This window comes from Rhea pennata, chromosome 16 (genome assembly GCF_028389875.1).
Source record: "Rhea pennata isolate bPtePen1 chromosome 16, bPtePen1.pri, whole genome shotgun sequence".
Taxonomy (NCBI): domain Eukaryota; kingdom Metazoa; phylum Chordata; class Aves; order Rheiformes; family Rheidae; genus Rhea; species Rhea pennata.
In genome coordinates, this window is record NC_084678.1 from 984,764 (window position 1) to 1,001,157 (window position 16,394).

General features: G+C 48.7%; 1 protein-coding gene across 6 annotated transcripts in view; it reads right to left on the minus strand.

Annotated features, from left to right (window-relative positions):
* Positions 1-767: 767 nt before the first annotated feature.
* Positions 768-16,394, minus strand: part of TP53INP2 (tumor protein p53 inducible nuclear protein 2) — a 35,178-nt gene continuing 19,551 nt past the window's right edge. For 4 of the 6 annotated variants that reach the window (XM_062588878.1, XM_062588877.1, XM_062588876.1 and 1 more), the window contains 2 exons: positions 12,770-13,112; positions 768-10,783 (listed from right to left, as the gene is read on the minus strand). In XM_062588878.1, the coding sequence (XP_062444862.1) occupies positions 10,528-10,783; positions 12,770-13,112 (599 nt within the window). In that variant the 3' untranslated portion in view covers positions 768-10,527. The remainder of the gene's footprint in view (positions 10,784-12,769; positions 13,113-16,394) is intronic. The other 2 variants (XM_062588881.1, XM_062588879.1) reach the window with 2 other exon arrangements.

Sequence of the window (16,394 nt, forward strand, 5' to 3'; positions counted from 1 at the left end):
CCTGCTCACATGGGGCACCTGGAGCAGGTTGCCCGGAACCATATCCAGCCAAGGTTTTGAGTATCCCCAAAAACAGAGACTCCATGATCTCTCTAGGCAACCTACTCTTATGTTTATTCATCCTTGCAGTAGAAAAGCTTTTTCTTCTGTTCATGTGGCATTTCTTGTCTTTCAATTTGTGCCCATTGGCTTTCATCCTGTCACTGGGCTGAGAAGTCTTTGCTCCCCAACTCCCATCAGGGATTTACACACATGGATGAGATTGCCCTGAGCCTACCCTTCTCTGGGCTGAGGAATCCAAGCTCTTTCATCTATCAGATGCTCCAAGCCCTTCTAAGATGATCTCAAGCCCTCTAAGATGATTATTTTAGAGAATCTTTGTGTGTCTCTGTTTTAAGGACAACGCTATAAATGTATCAGTACTTTATGTACTGTAGACAGATGGGCACTTAAATTGGAAGATATTAGAGTCCTGCAGAACCAGCTGATATGGGCCTCAGTTTTTCCTAGGAATCAGAATCTGCTTTAGCCCTTTCATTCTTCTACCAATTTTAGAGCTTGTTAGTGAGGGGAAGTCTGAAATGATAACTTGTATAATCCCCCCTCTCCTGTGCATGCTTTCCTCCAAAGGCATTTTTATTAACTTGTCTCTGAAAGTTATGGCATTGACTTTTATAAGCTTAATTTAAAAAAATAAAGACTTTTTGCACCTTGGAAGTAGTCTGTAAATGGGTTTACTTGCAGGCTTCAGAGAAATACACATAAAATAGGCTTTAAATATATTTTTTTTATTTCTTGTGTTTTTCCTTTATATTAGATTTTTTCGGTCAAAAGACAGCATTACAACCTAACAACCAAAACCATGTTACATACACACAGGCACACTACATAACATGTTCCAGGCAGTCGTGTCCTTCAGTCTCTCGACGCACGGCTGATGTTTAAACGATGTCCTATGAGAAGTAGGCATCCTTTCTCTACAAGCCTTCCTTACATTGCTTTAACATGTAGCACACAGAAAGGACGTATTTTGTTAAGTTTGACCGAGGTTTCAGTTCTACAGCATTGGTGATGAAGAAAACGTGGGGGTTTTTGTCTTCCCAAAGTCCAGCTTTTGAAGTTGTCCTGCTATTGTAAGGCATGCAATAGAGTGGAATCACGGCCAGAACACGGCCGATGGAGAACTACTGTGTGTTGATCTGCTTGATCCTTTGTGCTCCTGGTTCCTCGGCAGGTATGTATCCTAAGCAGGTCAGCTGCATATGCTCTCTCTATCTGCTCTTCTTCCGAGCAATAGTGGGGGGAGGATAGGGAACAGAGGTGGTAAAAATAGAAAATAATGCTCTCAACCGCATTTGAAGGAAGGTTTAAGGCAACCCTTTCAGCCCAAATTGCGCTTTCTCTTTAGATGAGCATTTGAAAGGAAAAAAAATGGATATTGAGTCTGTTTTGGTGAAATGCTGGTGGTAGGTATGTCACCAGTAGTCTGTCTTCGTGCACAAACTGGTGAGGAATCAGGTTTCAGGCTGAGCCTTTCAAAGCTGCCAAAGAGATTTAGCAATTGAGGGAATTAATTCGATTGGGTCCTCCGAAAATCCCAGCATCTGCTTTTAAAATAACATAAAAATGCAGAAATGTCGAAGATTTAATTCCCAGTCATCTCTTGCATAGGACTTTTAACTATAGTTCACTGGTTTATTCAAGTTCTGCGGTCGTTTTTTTTTTTTAAAAGATGACAAGCCGTGGAAAAGGGTGAAAGGCACATACGCAGTCAATACGGCATGGAGGTGTGTAATGCATATAGATGAGTTTTACAAGCAGAATACCTACCTGTAGGGTTGATACATACAAATAAAATACTGCGACGCTCAATTGCTACAGTATGGTTATATTTATGGTACAATAGAAAAGACTGTTACTAATTACAGGTACACCTTAAGCCATTGCCTCATGCCTAGAGCTCCAGAAACAACTGTGATGAGCCAGAGCTGAAGATAAAACCTTCGGTGAGGTTGAGCTTAGCTGTTAGCAGCTTCCCAGGCAATGAAAAGCAAGATGAAGGTAGAACAGCAGGGAAACTTTGGGCTCCCCTACGTTGTGCAACCCATTTCTAAGTTGCACACTGGAACTTCCTGTGTTTGTTCCCCCCGTCTCCATCTGCAAGGAATAAAATCTCCCACTTCTCTGCAGAGATGATGAAATACTCACCCAGCTGCAGCTCATGAGAGGTTTGTTGCTCACGAAAAAAAGGACTACGCATTAAGAGACGTCTTTGATACTAAATGGGGCTGCTCATCTTCATCCTCATCTTCTTAAGGGAAGAAGGTTAGTTCATGAAAGAAAGGCTGGTTACTCGTATGCTCCTTAACTGCATGAAATGCAAGGCCTGTTTTCTGCGAAGGAGGAGCAAGCCAGTGATGAGCGCTCTCTCCTTCGGAGGGCCTCCTGAAGGAGAGCAGAGACAGAAGACAGCCTCTCCAAGGGTTTTGTGGCTTGGTAAGCCTCCCATAAATGACCCCATTCCCATTGAGAGAAGCTCTGATCATGCCAATGGGATAAGGACTGAGCCCCTGAAGACTGTGAGAAGCAATGGCAAGGAGGCCGCTAGAAACGACTGCGAGGAAAGAGAAGAACCGGCACGGGCAATCTGAAGAGATTTGAGAGCTTTTGGGAGAGGTGGTTGGGCTGTGGTCACGTCCCTCCCTCTGCCAGCAGCCCTTTCTGATGGCAGGGAGGAAAAAGTCACAAGCCAAGTTGAAAGCGAATCTATGCCATCTGTGGAAAGAATGGCAAAATAGTATTTTCTATGCTGTTGACGATTCCCTATCTAGCGTTAACATGGCTTACCAAGAAGCGTTTGCACCAGCTACTCTCTTGTAAATGTTCTCAGGCCTTTCAACTACTCTCTTTTCACAGTGAAGCAGGGAGAGGTAGCCCTCAAACTCTCTTCTGTTCTGACACAACATGAAAATGTTGAGATCCCTTTTCTCGACCTTCCTTAGCTGGAGCACTCCTATCACATTTTACTATGGATATGTTTTCTAGTGATTAAATAATTCAACTTTTGGGCATTTGTTTGCTTGCTTGCTTTTAAAAAATTTCAGCTCCAATTTAATTTCTACCATATGCAGTGGAAAACAGCTATTTATCCTACATGGGAGCAATTTTAAAAACATCTGACTGAATTATAAAATCTCAAAGGAGTACGTATACTTCATTTCTTTATTCTGACCAGTAGAACTGAGTATCTCATGAATTTTTCTCCCCAGTGAGGCTGAATGGAAGAGAAAACAATGTTGCTAAGACATGAATGCAAAGTTATCTATTCATTAGAAAGACACGTAGAGAAACAGTGAAATGTCACCATGAAGGTGACATTTGGGATGAGCTATGTATTTGCATTTTCCATTATAAAAAAGAAAAGTTGACGCCCATGGAAAGAACTATTTTCCTTCCAGACTGAGCTTTTACAACAGAGCAAATGCTTTTAGAAAGTATATTCAAGTTTCAGAGTATTGGATGAGCAGGTCCATTCTGGTGGAGGGCCCCTGCCTTCTGCTTCCACCTCCCATCAGCCCACTCTCAGGATCTTCAAGCTCAAGGGAAAGCCAAAATTCAGTGAATAGATGTTTGGTGGCTCCTGTGCACTGCTAGTGAGGTGCCCTGTGTATTAAAGGGCCACCACTGCAGTGGCTGGCCGCCTGTGTTTGCACAGCGTGCAAAGCAGAGCCACCCCAGGGAGCTGCCCTAGGAGGTGCATTGCACATCTTCCTAGGAGGAACATGTGGGTTTCCATGTGCCCTGGTGCAATCTGGCTTTAATATCAAAGAGCGGCACTCCTCTGGGAGGGCTATTTCGCCCATGCGCCTTCTGACGTTAATGGGAGCCTTGCTGTTCACTTCAAGGGCTTCACTAGCTGCTTTAGAAGCAGTGATCCATAGTGCTGGTGTTGTGCCAGGTTGCCCTGCCCCACAGTGAAAGAATATAACTGAGATGCAAGTCTGCAGCACACTGCTTCGAAAAGTCGCTAAACTACAGGACTCTGTGAGGGTGGGAAGCATCGCCCCATGACGTAGGTCGGCTCAGCAGGGTGGGTGCAGTGGCCGTCCCCAGGAAGTTCTGCAGGGCTCGTGCCCCTGCTGCCTGCTCCCATGCTTGCCCTGCTCTGCCCACTCACACGGCACAGTCTTCCCCAAAAGAGTGCCCAGCATATCAGGGTGGGACTGGGAAGGCGACAGCGGGGCGAGTGCCAGCTCCCAAATCCCAGTGGCAGCAGAAGCCCGCTCAGCAAAGCAGCTCCAGCTTAGAGCTGCTGCCAACCGTGTCTGCAGCACGATCAAGCTGCAGAGGCAAAGTTGACATTTTTCTGAGCAGAGGTTTGCCTGGGTCTCTCCACCAGGATTTTTTTTTTTTTAGTGCTTTTCTTGCAAGAAATAGAAGAATTCCCTCCAGAGTGAAAAGAAAAAAATCAGCCTGTCCCTTGCATCAACAATGTTCTCTGTGATTGCTCCAAAAAGATTCTTACACCTTTTCAGACATACTGCTTAAAACATGTACCTAGTTCTTTATAACACCACCAGGCTGAAGGAGGGACCAGTTGTCTTCTAGCAGTTGTAATGTGAATTTTCAGGCTAATTTGTCTTCCAACAAGCAGCAGCTGGCCCAGCCTGTTGCCCGATGCGCGCTCAGAAAGGCTTTCTAACAAAGTTCTCGGAAACGTCCTACCAGTGCTAACAGATTCCTTTAGGACCATGCAGATTAGTAACCAAACAGCCTTACCGACAGAAACGAAACCTATACCCAGATGGAGAAATTTGGAAATACGCACTTTTAAAGACCCCAGCATATTTGTTTGTCCCTGAGTCCATGCTGTAGTTTCCCCCTACACAATTAAAACAAAAATCAAAAAACAAACAAACAAACTCAACCTACCACTTCAAGCAGGACATCAGAACAGGAGCCTTCCTGCCAGCCAGTGCTGTGTTTGCTTAAACTCCCCCAGGGAGCTTCACCCACCTAATCACAAATTGAAAATATTGAATGCAAAAACCTAAAACCCCCCAAACCCCACACCTCAGAACAAACCACTGAACATCCACTCTGTGTTTAAAAATATTTACACATGCACACATGTGCACACATGAAAAAAAGTGGTCAGTTTTAAGCACCTTTCATTTGTTTTAAGATACAAGGAAACTCATATAACCTCAGCGTAAATCTTGATCTTACAACACTGGGGCAAGAGATTTGGTATCAGACCAGTTCTTCTAGTAAGCATTATTGTATGGGACAGGAGCATTGCAAGTCTTCTGCAAAGCCCAGTTCAAACACATCTCTGCCACAGCATAAGAAGTGGGGGTCACACTTTATAATAGGTGCATTAATATTTGCTTTGTATAGGGTTAATAAGTGATTAATAGATGTTAATGCACAAGCAGATTTGCAAACAGTAATGAGGGGCCACCACATAGGCACCACAGGAGCCTACATACTGTGGTAAGAGCACTCCATCGACCTGTGGGATTTGACCATGCCAGATTAACCTCTTAATTAAAACATTATTAATAATTTATTAACCCTTTATAAACATATTCTTGATATAAAGTGTGATCATAGTTCTGCTTTGTCTCCTGTGTTGGCTGGGAGCAGCGCGGTGAAGGATGTCTCAGACTGGCACAGAAAGAAGAAAGGAAAACGAAACATTTTGCATTCACTTCCTCAAAATAGGACATAATAACAGCATTAGCCATTTGAAAGGGATGACAGTGGTCGGCAGCTGTCCCAAACAGAGCCACCACTCCAGCAGTGCCCAGGGCACTCCCCCGGCACCATCGAGCTCTTCAGGCTTGCCAAGATTTTCAATTCCACCAGGTTCAAGAGGGATAAGCAGGAAAGCGGAGTACGGTTTTGAAGAGGGGTTTCTTATGCGGGTGATGTTTGCAAGCTGATCAGCAGCCCCAGGAAGCCCAGGTTTGTGAGACACAAGCAGTTTGCACCCAGCAGATTGGCATGCCCAGCAGCTTTGCTGCCCCACAGCCCATTTTCACTTCAGAGTTGCAGCGGGGGAAGTAAGGTGTCACCTTCAGCCCTAGGGCTTTGGGAGGGGACCATTAAGGAACCTGTGACACCTCAGGTGCCACAATTTACAACAGCAATAGATAAAAGATGGGCTGGAAGGCAGAAAATTCTGAAGGTTGTCGATTTCTTGGCCTATATCTGGGCTACTAAAAAAAATATTCCTCTAAAGCTGTTGTCCAGGCAGGAAACAGCCTGGTAGCAGCGGAGCACATGAACCAGAGGTGGTGGGAAAGAATGATGACCGAGGAACATAGCATCCAGTCTTTAGCCTCAGGCCTACTTTGCTGCTTGAACCTCTTCTAGGAAATACTTGTATGCTCAAGACTAGCCCGTTCCTGTCTTCACAAGCACTTATATCGATGTTCATAAAAATGCAACATTCCCAGTTCATATCGGGGATCACTTTGGGGAAGGAAAGAAAAAAAAAAAGGCATTTAATGTGAAGCCAAGGACATAAAAGGATGTAAACTTTCCCCTCAAGTCACAGAGTCATCAGTGTCTAGTAGAGACTAAACTGCAAATGAAATAGCACATCTCTGTCTCCAGTTTGGTGTTATTTTCAGCAGCGAGGAAACACGATTTCACCCCTCCTCTCTCGGCTCCAGCTCCTGGAGACAAGTGATGATGCCAAAGGCGACATGGGAGATCACTGAGGGCTTCCCAAGGTATCTCTTTTTTTCTCTCTGCCAATAAACTATTCTCTGTGAAAACAAGCTCTGGTACCTCTATATTTACCAGAGAGGATGAAAAAGCAGAGGAGCAAATAGCTCATTTACTGCCTATGAAGATTTAACTCTGCCTTCTGTTGAAAACAGAAAGCAGATTTTGCAGTACGGTTGCTATTAGAAATGGGACCACGCTACAGAAGGTAGATCCGAACTGGGACTTCTTTGCAGGATATGTTGGATGCCAAATACAAATCGGAGCCTGTGTCCAGTTCTCGGACTTGCCAGCAGCTGTAGCTTCCAACACATTCTTTCCACTAGCAGAGCAGCCAGCACTGTGTTTTGCTCTGCATCATGCTATGTAGCAGGGCAGAGCAGGATGCATTTCCACATCACGCAAGAACTTGTGGGTCACTTATGTTAGGAGGGCTTCAGGTCTCCGTGCAGATCCCTGTAGGACTTTAAAAAGAACCTGGCCTGGAAGAATTGAAACTGAAAGGCTCCAAAGCATGGCTTTAAAAAGATATTCGAAAATAATTTTCACCCTCTGTGCTTTTGGAAATACTGTGTCATCGGTGCTACAGAAAAACTCTGCAGACAAGCATTTCCTATGCTATCCAGGTTTCTCAGTCACACATCCGGGAGGCTGGGAAGAGGTTTTCTTTTTCTCTCATTAAAAAAGATTGGTCTGAGGTTAGACCTAACACAATCACTTAAAAACAGTTCCCAAAGCGACACTACAGGATTTAATACCGTTGAATGGAAGAACCATCAGTGAAACCATGATTGGAGGGGTGGGGGCTGGGTATTTATTGTCTCAGGTGGTGGAAATGCAGACTCAGCAGCACTGTGCAACTATCCGTGAAGCTGACCAGGAGCAGGACGCGATGAACAGATTGGGATCCTTACTCCAGGTATGGGGTGCAAACCAGTCAAGCACAGGCATGGGGCCAAGGGATTTTAGCAAAATTCTGCTCTTTATTGATCTTGGCTGTTGTTGGAGCAGGTTGTTTCTTGCCAGTCTTGACAGTGCCCATTTAAAGGTAGAATGAGTCAAGGACAAGTCCGTCATGGGGAGGGGAGGGATTTGCATTAAAAATCAGCATTACACCAGGATTGGATTTGGCCCTTCATGTCAAAGGATGCAATTTTTAGAGGGATAGAAAGGGAGTTCACTTTATGGCTCTAGTCCGATAACAGTGCCAAACCCCTGGGTTTCCTACAGACATTCTCACGCACTGGACCTCTTGCCTGAACCCAGCTGCACTGGACAGCTGGGTTACCTAGATAGGAGGCTGTAGGGTGACCTAGTCTTCTCCTGCCAGCAAGGCAGGAATATGATCTACAGCTCTCCTCCTGGAACTGGCACTTCTCAGCTGCTCCCATTCCCATCTTTTCCCTTAGTCTGGCCTCTTTCCTCTGGCATCTCTTTCACACCCTATCATCTCCCTCACTTCCTCTCATCTCACATCCTTTCACTACGCGCTTTAACATACTTAACCATTTCAGAGAAGCTGTGTAAGTCCCCTTCTCCACTTTCTTCCCAGGGATTAATGCAGAGCAGCTGTCCCACAATGATAGCAGCATGACAGAGAATCTCCTGGGACTGTGAGGGTATCGAGGAACCAGCACTCCCCTCCATGGAGGTGGGCACTGCTGTTCACCCCAGGCCTTGCTATGGACAGCAGGCCCTGAACATTGGCGGGCCAATGTTCCTTGGCTTAACCAGTGCTTCTTTCAAGTATATGTTTGTATCATACATACACATATATATGGATTGGGCAGGTGAGTTGCTCCAGGAGCAGGGAGCACAGAAAGGACAAGGCTTGCTCAAACAAGTACAGCCAGCAGCTTGGTGGGATCAATGCTCATCTGGGGTTGTTGATGTCCTACTGATGTACATGTACCGGGCAGCTGCCTCTCACATAGATTGGCCTCCCTTTCCTCCCGGGCTTCCTTCTCTGTCTTCACAGCAAGGAATGGCTGGTTGAATTGCTCCTGCAAGGTGCTGGCATGTTCTTGGAGCTAGGCCAGTGTTTTGTTTCCTGAGAATTTTTTTTTTTTCTTTTTTAAGGTTGTCTCTAAAAATACAAAACACCAAGACCTGCCTGGATTTCTGCAGGGCATTGGCTTTAGGAGGGCACCCAAGCCATAAGGGCAGAGCCTTTCTCAAGATTTCAGCAAGATGGAAAGGTGCCAAACTGTTCTTCCTCTGTGTTCTTTCTTGATCAGCAGCAATACTTTGGCTCTGAAGATCCTCTGTGGTATTTTCAATCATCTGAATGACCTTCCCACAAATATTTCCATCAGCCTTCTGCTTGGAACAAGCCCTTTTGGGAAGTATAGTGGCAGTTTTGTATAATCAAGGTAAAAATTGTAAAAGAACTCTGGGAGGGAAAGGGGAAGCGGTGGGTTGCTGCTTTTCTTTTTGTCCGAACCTCTGAACTTTCCCACCATGAGCAATGTTGGTTTATTCAGACCCTTCTAGGAGGTCGTGGTTGCCTCCCCATGGGCAATGAGCTGCCTAAGAGTTGTGACTAATTTGGAGCAGGCAGAGCAAGCACAGTGAGACTCCCTACAGCAACCCAGAAACTCCCAAAGAACAGCCTAGACTTGGGGGTTTGGGGGGGGTCGTTTGTTTTTGTTTTTTTAAGGGCTGAAAGGGGTTAGAGGTGATATAGCAACATAGCATCATGCCAGCTGGATCTCCTGCAAGGCTACAGCAGACCTGCAGCTGCTGCAGCCTGAACCAGATCATCCTGACACCGGGTCTGAGATGTCGGTCTGAGCAGCATCCAGCCACCATGGCTCACCCCTAGCGAGTCAGGGTGCCTCTGCGTGGAGCAGCAGTGGCCTCAGTGTGGGGCTTGGGGATGACGCCGAAGTCCAGCTGCCCTGCAGGACTTCTTTCTCAGAGAGGATCAGGTTTCCCCTCTGCTTCAGGGAAACACCAGAAGCAATGGCGAGGGCAGGGGAGGCAGAGAGGGGAAGAAATACTCTTATTTAGTGGCATTGATTGTAGTTCCTAAGAATACCAAATCTGGCTGGTCTGTTCCTCTTCTGTCTCTGTTGGTGACATCACGGTCGGTTTATGTGTAGAAGAGTATGATGTCATTAAGAAAGGCACTGATGTCACAGGCTCCTTAGTACCCAAAGGACAGGCTTTTCCATAAACTCGGAATAGCCCCACTGTTGGGTTTGGAGAATGGGAGATTTCACCAGTAATACCAATTTCCCATTTAAATACTGGCATCACTGGCAGGGCAGATGGAAAAACGCATGCAAGCCAGGGGGCAAGAGGGCAAGAAGTGGGCTCTGAGGGGCAACATGACCTAGGAAGCCTCGTTTCCCTGGGGATAACTGTTTACACCCATGTTATTCCATGAAATTTAGCTAGACTTGAGCAACTCCTGACATTTGAAAGCAGACCTCAGCCTCATGAGGCCACACAGCACTGGGTGACTTCTTCATGGGCCCAGCTCGGTCTGCATTCGGGGAGGAAAGCGAGAAGGGAGCAGCAGACGAGGAAGAGGAGGAAGGTAACGAGCGAGGGGTGAAGTACATGGACGTAAGAGGGGGTGGAGTGAAACTGCAGCCTGGTGAGGCTTGGCTGGTGTAACTAGTGTTCCTAGTGGGGAGAGCAGAGAAGACGCTCTCCCTGGGGAGACGTTTGCGTCAGAGGAAGGCGAAAGCCTCCCTCCACTGATGGAAGTGTTAGGAGAAAGGAGGTGAAGCTGAGAGCTGAACGGCTAATGCCCCAGTGGTGCAGGCTCCCCGGCGGAGGTTAGTAGTTGCAGTGGCGCTGGCATGGCTGGTGGACGAAGCTCCCGCCTTGCTGCTTGATCCTCCGTGAGGGGCGCTCGCGGGCCCGGTTCTGCCGCTGCAGGGCCTTCTGGCTGAGCCGGTGCTTCTCTGCCAGCTGCTTGGCCCGCTGCACCCGCCGGGCCTGGCTGACCTTCTCGAGGATGGCCGCCTTCACCGTGAGAGACGTGCTGTGGTGCGGCGCATGACGCTCCAGCCGGGGCTCCGGCACTTCCCTGCTGAGAGACAGCGAGAGACAGGCCCATGAGTGGCCGCTCGTAGTGGTCACAGGCGCAGCACAGTATGGTCACACTCCCTGCCACAGCCCCTGGCAAGAAGGGGACCCGTGTCGCTAGGGGCTGCTGAGCGGAGGCAGTGAGGCCCTGCTCCCATCCACCTTGTGACACCAGGCTTGACTGAGGTGTTCACATGTCGCACCGTGTCCCCAGGATGGACCTGACCTGATGCAAGGCCCATGAGTAAGCTCTCCAATGCTAAGACCAGCCTGTTAGCTGAATTCTTTAAAATGGTGCCAGTAGGCAAGCTGACATCCCTTTAGCAGATAGCACTTGTCTGTTGAACATGCATGAAAGGCCAAACCTAGAAAGATGCTAAGCTGGCTCCTTCCTCTCTTCCATACTCAGATCACACCCACTTACAGGAGTATCATTTATGCCTTTTGCATGCACACAGATCCCAGATTAGGAGCACTGCTGCCAAAGGACTTTCAGCCACTGCTTAGCTCAGCCTGTAGCAAGCTCTATGATGATGGAGGGGAAGGCATCCAGTCCAGCATGGGTCTACAGAGACTTGCAGAAAATCTAGCTGCTAAAAAGAATTGACACCATCCCCATAGACCAGTGGTTGGTGGCTGTGCTGCCACCAACTTCCTTGAGATCAGCAGGGGGGGGACCCAAGCAGAGTTTATGGGCTTCTCATTTCCATCCTGCTTATAAACTGATTTTGTTTGCTTGCATGTTTCTAGCTCCCTTTGGGTCCCTTATTTTCACCCTCCAGCACTGAGGTTCCTCTTATGCCCTTGAGATCAGATCATGGCCCTAAAGAAGACTTAGCAAATGGAAAATTAGAGAGGAGACAGCCCTAAGCAGTGTCCCTTAGCATGAAGCAGATTTGCCCCCACATTCTGTCCTGAGCAGGGCTGGGTAGGTAACCAAACTGCAACATGGTGAAGATGATTCATCCCTCCTGGTGAAGGGCTCATACAGGGTGATGGCTGGAGAGCTGTGGACTTGGGGGCCAGCAGGGCCCTGGAGTATGTCAGTGTGGTATCAGGAGTTCAGCTGCAGAGGCAGGGCTGAGCAGTGCACACAGCAGGAAGGTGGGCACTGTCAGGGCTTTCCTGGGTGGCATGGGGCACCAGCAGCTGAGGGTACCCATAAGGAGAAGAGGCTGTCCCCCATCTGGTCTGCAAAGAGGCTGTAGTCCCAGGGAAGGAGGATAGAAGGTCTCCATCCCTCCTAGCTCCTGTGGAAGGGAGTGGGAGTGGGCAAGTTGGTGGGTAAAGGCAAGAGAATATCCAGTAACCCATGGCCTTTCCAGGAATGGGACGCCCCTGTAGCTGCCCAGTAAAGTGTGAGAGGGAGAAGTGGAGAGGGTAGCAGTGTCTGCAGCACCCTTGCAACTAGTGGGTGCCCAGCACGCCCAAGGGTTATTTTGCTGCTGTTGAGTATTTTGTTTTCTTTCCTTGTACCCTGCCCATGTAAAGCCCTATGCTTAAGCCTAGCCTGGCAGGTTGGTAGACCCACATCTTCCTCAGGGCCCACCAGCAGGATGTGACATCCAGCACCCTCAGCTGATGGACACTTGCCAGGAGGTACTACTTTAGCCAGGAAACAAGGTTAGTCACTCAGTGCCACGGCACGGGGGGGCTGCAGGCTCTGCGACCCCAGGCTCTTCCAGCGCAGCTCAGCAAGAAGCACGCAGAGAGAGGATTTCAGCAGGCCTGGTCCATACGCAAAGGCTTCTTAACATAGTCCTGAAAGTCCCAGTGCACTCTAAGCGACGTATTTTGAAACCCAGAGGTTGTGATTCTTGCAGCGTGCCAGGTTTCGCGTAGCACGCCAAGGTGCCTCTGCAGGGCTACCAGCAGCCCCAATCCAAATGACCTACAAAGCCCAGCAGAGGACATCCACCTTGTGCCATCCCCATGGGCTCCCAGAGGATGCCGTTGCTTCTCTCAGTCCCATCTGTGAATGTGAACTCACCCTTCACTGATCTCCTCGGGGCTCTCCCTGTCCACCACAAGGCTGTTGCTGGTGACATAGACGGACATGCTAGGGTGCTCGATGAGGAGATCCTCCATGGGATTGCTCTCCATACTGTCGAGACCGGGGCCTTCTGCAGTAAAACAGGGGGGAGGGGTGACAAACCAACTCTCGTCCATCAAGCAGGGGTCGGGCTGGGAGGGCACAGGCCTGCCAACACAGTCACGGAGTGTGTGGGACGAAGAAGTGGTAGGCGGGGGGGACCCCGGGCAGCACCGGGGCAGGCAAATGGGATCCCTCTCACCTACCCTCTGCTCTTCACCAGAGGTTGAGGTATAGCTACCTAAAGAGAGACGAGAGCCGGTGCCCGGCAGGCAGGAGTCCGAGAGCAGCGCGAGGGTTGGAAGCCATGCAGAGGAAGGCAGGGAGGAGCACGGAGCAAAGACACACACACATACGATGTACAGTGGGGAAGGAGAGGGGAAGGGGGGAGAAAAAGGGGGCATTATTAGTACAAAAGACACCCCAACAGCATCACTATTATCATATATGTATATAGTATAATACACAGGAACCGTCACTGGAGAACAAACCACCAGGCAAAACAAAACCACCACCACAGCACAGCAAGGCCACCAGGAAGGTCAGCTGAGCTCAGGCTGGTGGACTGTCTCCAAGGACCATGGCAACGTCTACGCAGGGACACCTGAGGTGCCCACACTCTGGTGGCACCTTCCTTCCCCGTTCTCCAGCAGCGGCGGTGGAAATGGCACCCACAGCTGCAGAGGCAGCCGCCCTGGCCTCCCCAGAGCACTGCCATCATGCTGGGCAAGAGGCCGAACGGGGCCCTTGCTCACGCAGACGGTGCCCTCTAGGTGGCCCGGAGTGTCAGCTGGACCTCAGAGATGGGCTGGGACCCTTTGCACTGCAGGTCACTAGACCAGTTTCTCACCAGGCCTTGGCTCCCATGATGCTATGGGACTGAGGGGGCTCAACCAGGCAGAAATAGCAGAGTGCCCCACTTTGCTGAAACGGCAAGCAGGAGAAGCACACAGAGATTTTTGGTTAAGTGGTTTAACCAAAAATTGGGGGAAATCACCAGGCATTCACTGAAGCATTTTTTTTCCTTCATGAAATGAAGGAAGAAATTCAGCTAGGAAGAAACATTGCTTTTTTCTGTAAACTTATTTGATGTGAACCCTGTCTTTCAAAAAGAACAACAGCTGAACTACTAAGTGAATCTTGGCTTGCAAAGACAAACACTTCATTCTCGCAAATGTTGAAACCAATTACTGAGACAGAAAAAAAATGATTTTTTTTTCCTGGAAGAAACCTTTTTCTCAGTACATAAATCGTTTGCCAAAAGTTTTCACCATGCCTTTGACTTCAGTCCGTAGGAGGCAAATTTTTCAGATGGTGAGCTCTGCAACCTAATTGCATGCATTACTTTGAAACTCCAGCCTTTATTTTCCTTGCCCTTCTCACCTCTGCTTGGCAAGTCAGTTGGATTGGCACTTTTCTGAGACTCCTGTGTCAGAAGTTACTGGCTGCGCTGTAGGAAGGGAGTCTGCTCTTAGCTCTTTGATGCAGCAGGGAACTAAGATGTGTTCCCAGCGTCAGCAGTGTGTTTCAGGCTTCTTGACAGGGGGCAGTTATGGACCCGTTCTTGTTGGGGTGAATTCGGTGGAATATTTCTGTGAACATGTGTGACCCTCCTGCTGGGTCACAACCAGATTAATGTGTTCTTGCACTGTCCAAACAGGCAGGAAGAAATATGGACACATGAAGCAAGGGGCAGACATTCATCATGACACAGATGTCATCAGCTCATCCTGCAGATGATGCCCCAGCCTGCGGCTTAGGGCAGGCCACAATTAGCCTTGCGAACAGGAGAATGTCTTTCTTCAGGTCAGTGGATATCAGGCTATTAATAGTTGTTGACATGCCAGACTGGAGATTATTTGTCAGCCTGGAGACAGACAGACAGGGGGTCTGGGTTGGAGTGTTTTTCCCCTGTTCCTTAGGTTCAGCAGTGATCCCACAACACATAGGGCAGTGGGTGTGGGGAGGAGAGGTGGGGAACTAGCTTGGCTGAGCCTCTGCCCCAGTCGTGCATGTTTATCTGTCTAGATCCCTTACAAAGGTGCTTTTTAATGTCACAAGGAATGTTTCAGGATTCCCAAATTCCTCAGTGACTTGCAGCAGGAATTCTTATCTCTAAGCACAGAGAAATGCTCCTTGCTGGCCCCGGAAGTCATGATGCTAGTCCTGCCTGGCCATGCCAAATGGCACTTTCCTAGCCCAAGATCAACCCTCTTCTTGCCTTTGTCCAGGACAAACCAGACAACCTTCACTTCATTCTGGCCACCTCTTCCAAGAGGTTCCTGGTGCTGAGTGGAGCCAGACGGGCAGGAACGGAGCAAGGTGGGGGGAGGGCATTTGAAATGCTCCCAAGAGATCTGGTTAATTCAGGTGTGCTTTGCAACACGTGGGTCAAAGACCTGGCTGATGCTGAACTTGTTTGGAGGCTTGCTAGGCTGTTCAGTGCTGGGAGTGAGCCAGTCTGGGCCATGCTTGCCTGCCACTGTGGCTTTAGCTTGAAGGATGGGGGCTGGAGCCAACAGGCTTAGCTTTTGAAGTGCTTTGCATAACTGCAGGCTCAGGAAGAGGGCTGAAATAAATTCAGCCTTCACTGGCGGGGGAATGCCAAGGGAAATTGCAGTAGTGGTGCCGGTGGGGATTAGCGGGGGGGTGCCAGCCCCATGCAGACTCACTGCTAACGGTGTCTCTGCACCAAGAGTCTCGCTAGCTGATTAAAAAAAGCCACCAAGAAAAACTAGTCTTTTGTACCAGTCAGCCCAGGATCTCCACAGAGCCGGCTGCATATCTCTGACCCAGGAGATCCAAGGTTCTCTGTTTGGGAAAACTTATGGCTCTTTTTGATCTGCTTCGGACATACTGCAGATGTTGCCAGCTGCAGGACCAGAGGCCAGCTGGCCCTGATACATAGCTGCATGCAAGTTGCTCCAGGGACCTCCTTGCAACCACTTTTCTCTCATGCCACTGCTTTGACACCCCCACCCACCCACCCAAGAGGGACAGTCACCAAATCCCAAAATACAGGCAAACCTCAACAACCACCTGCTACCCAAGCCACCCTTCTGCCTCCATCTGAGCTCAGAGTGCTCCAGGCAGAAATAAGGGCTTCCCTGTCCCTGTTCCGCTCTCCCAGGCTTGCGGTCTTCTGTTGCCCTGTCCAGCTCAGTGTGTGGGGAAAAAACCTAATGAACCACTCATATCCCGAGAATGAGCTTTACTCAACACATGCAGGACAGGCAGTGAGAACCTGCTCAGAGGGCTGGCAGAGAACAGCACAGCTCCCTCCCTGCAACAGGGAGGACTAAGCCCTCCACCTAAACCTGTTAGCAGTCTCTTGGGTTGGGCCACTGTGACTCAAGAGAGTCTATAAAAACCAACGATGGACGCTGAGAAGCAGAAATCCAAGGGCTGGGGCTGCAGTGCACACAGTCTTGTTTATGTAAGTTCACTGCTTAATTTGCAAGCAGAAGGTCATAAAATTATCGTTGCATATGGTTGACTCATAAACCTTACAATAGGCAAAGGC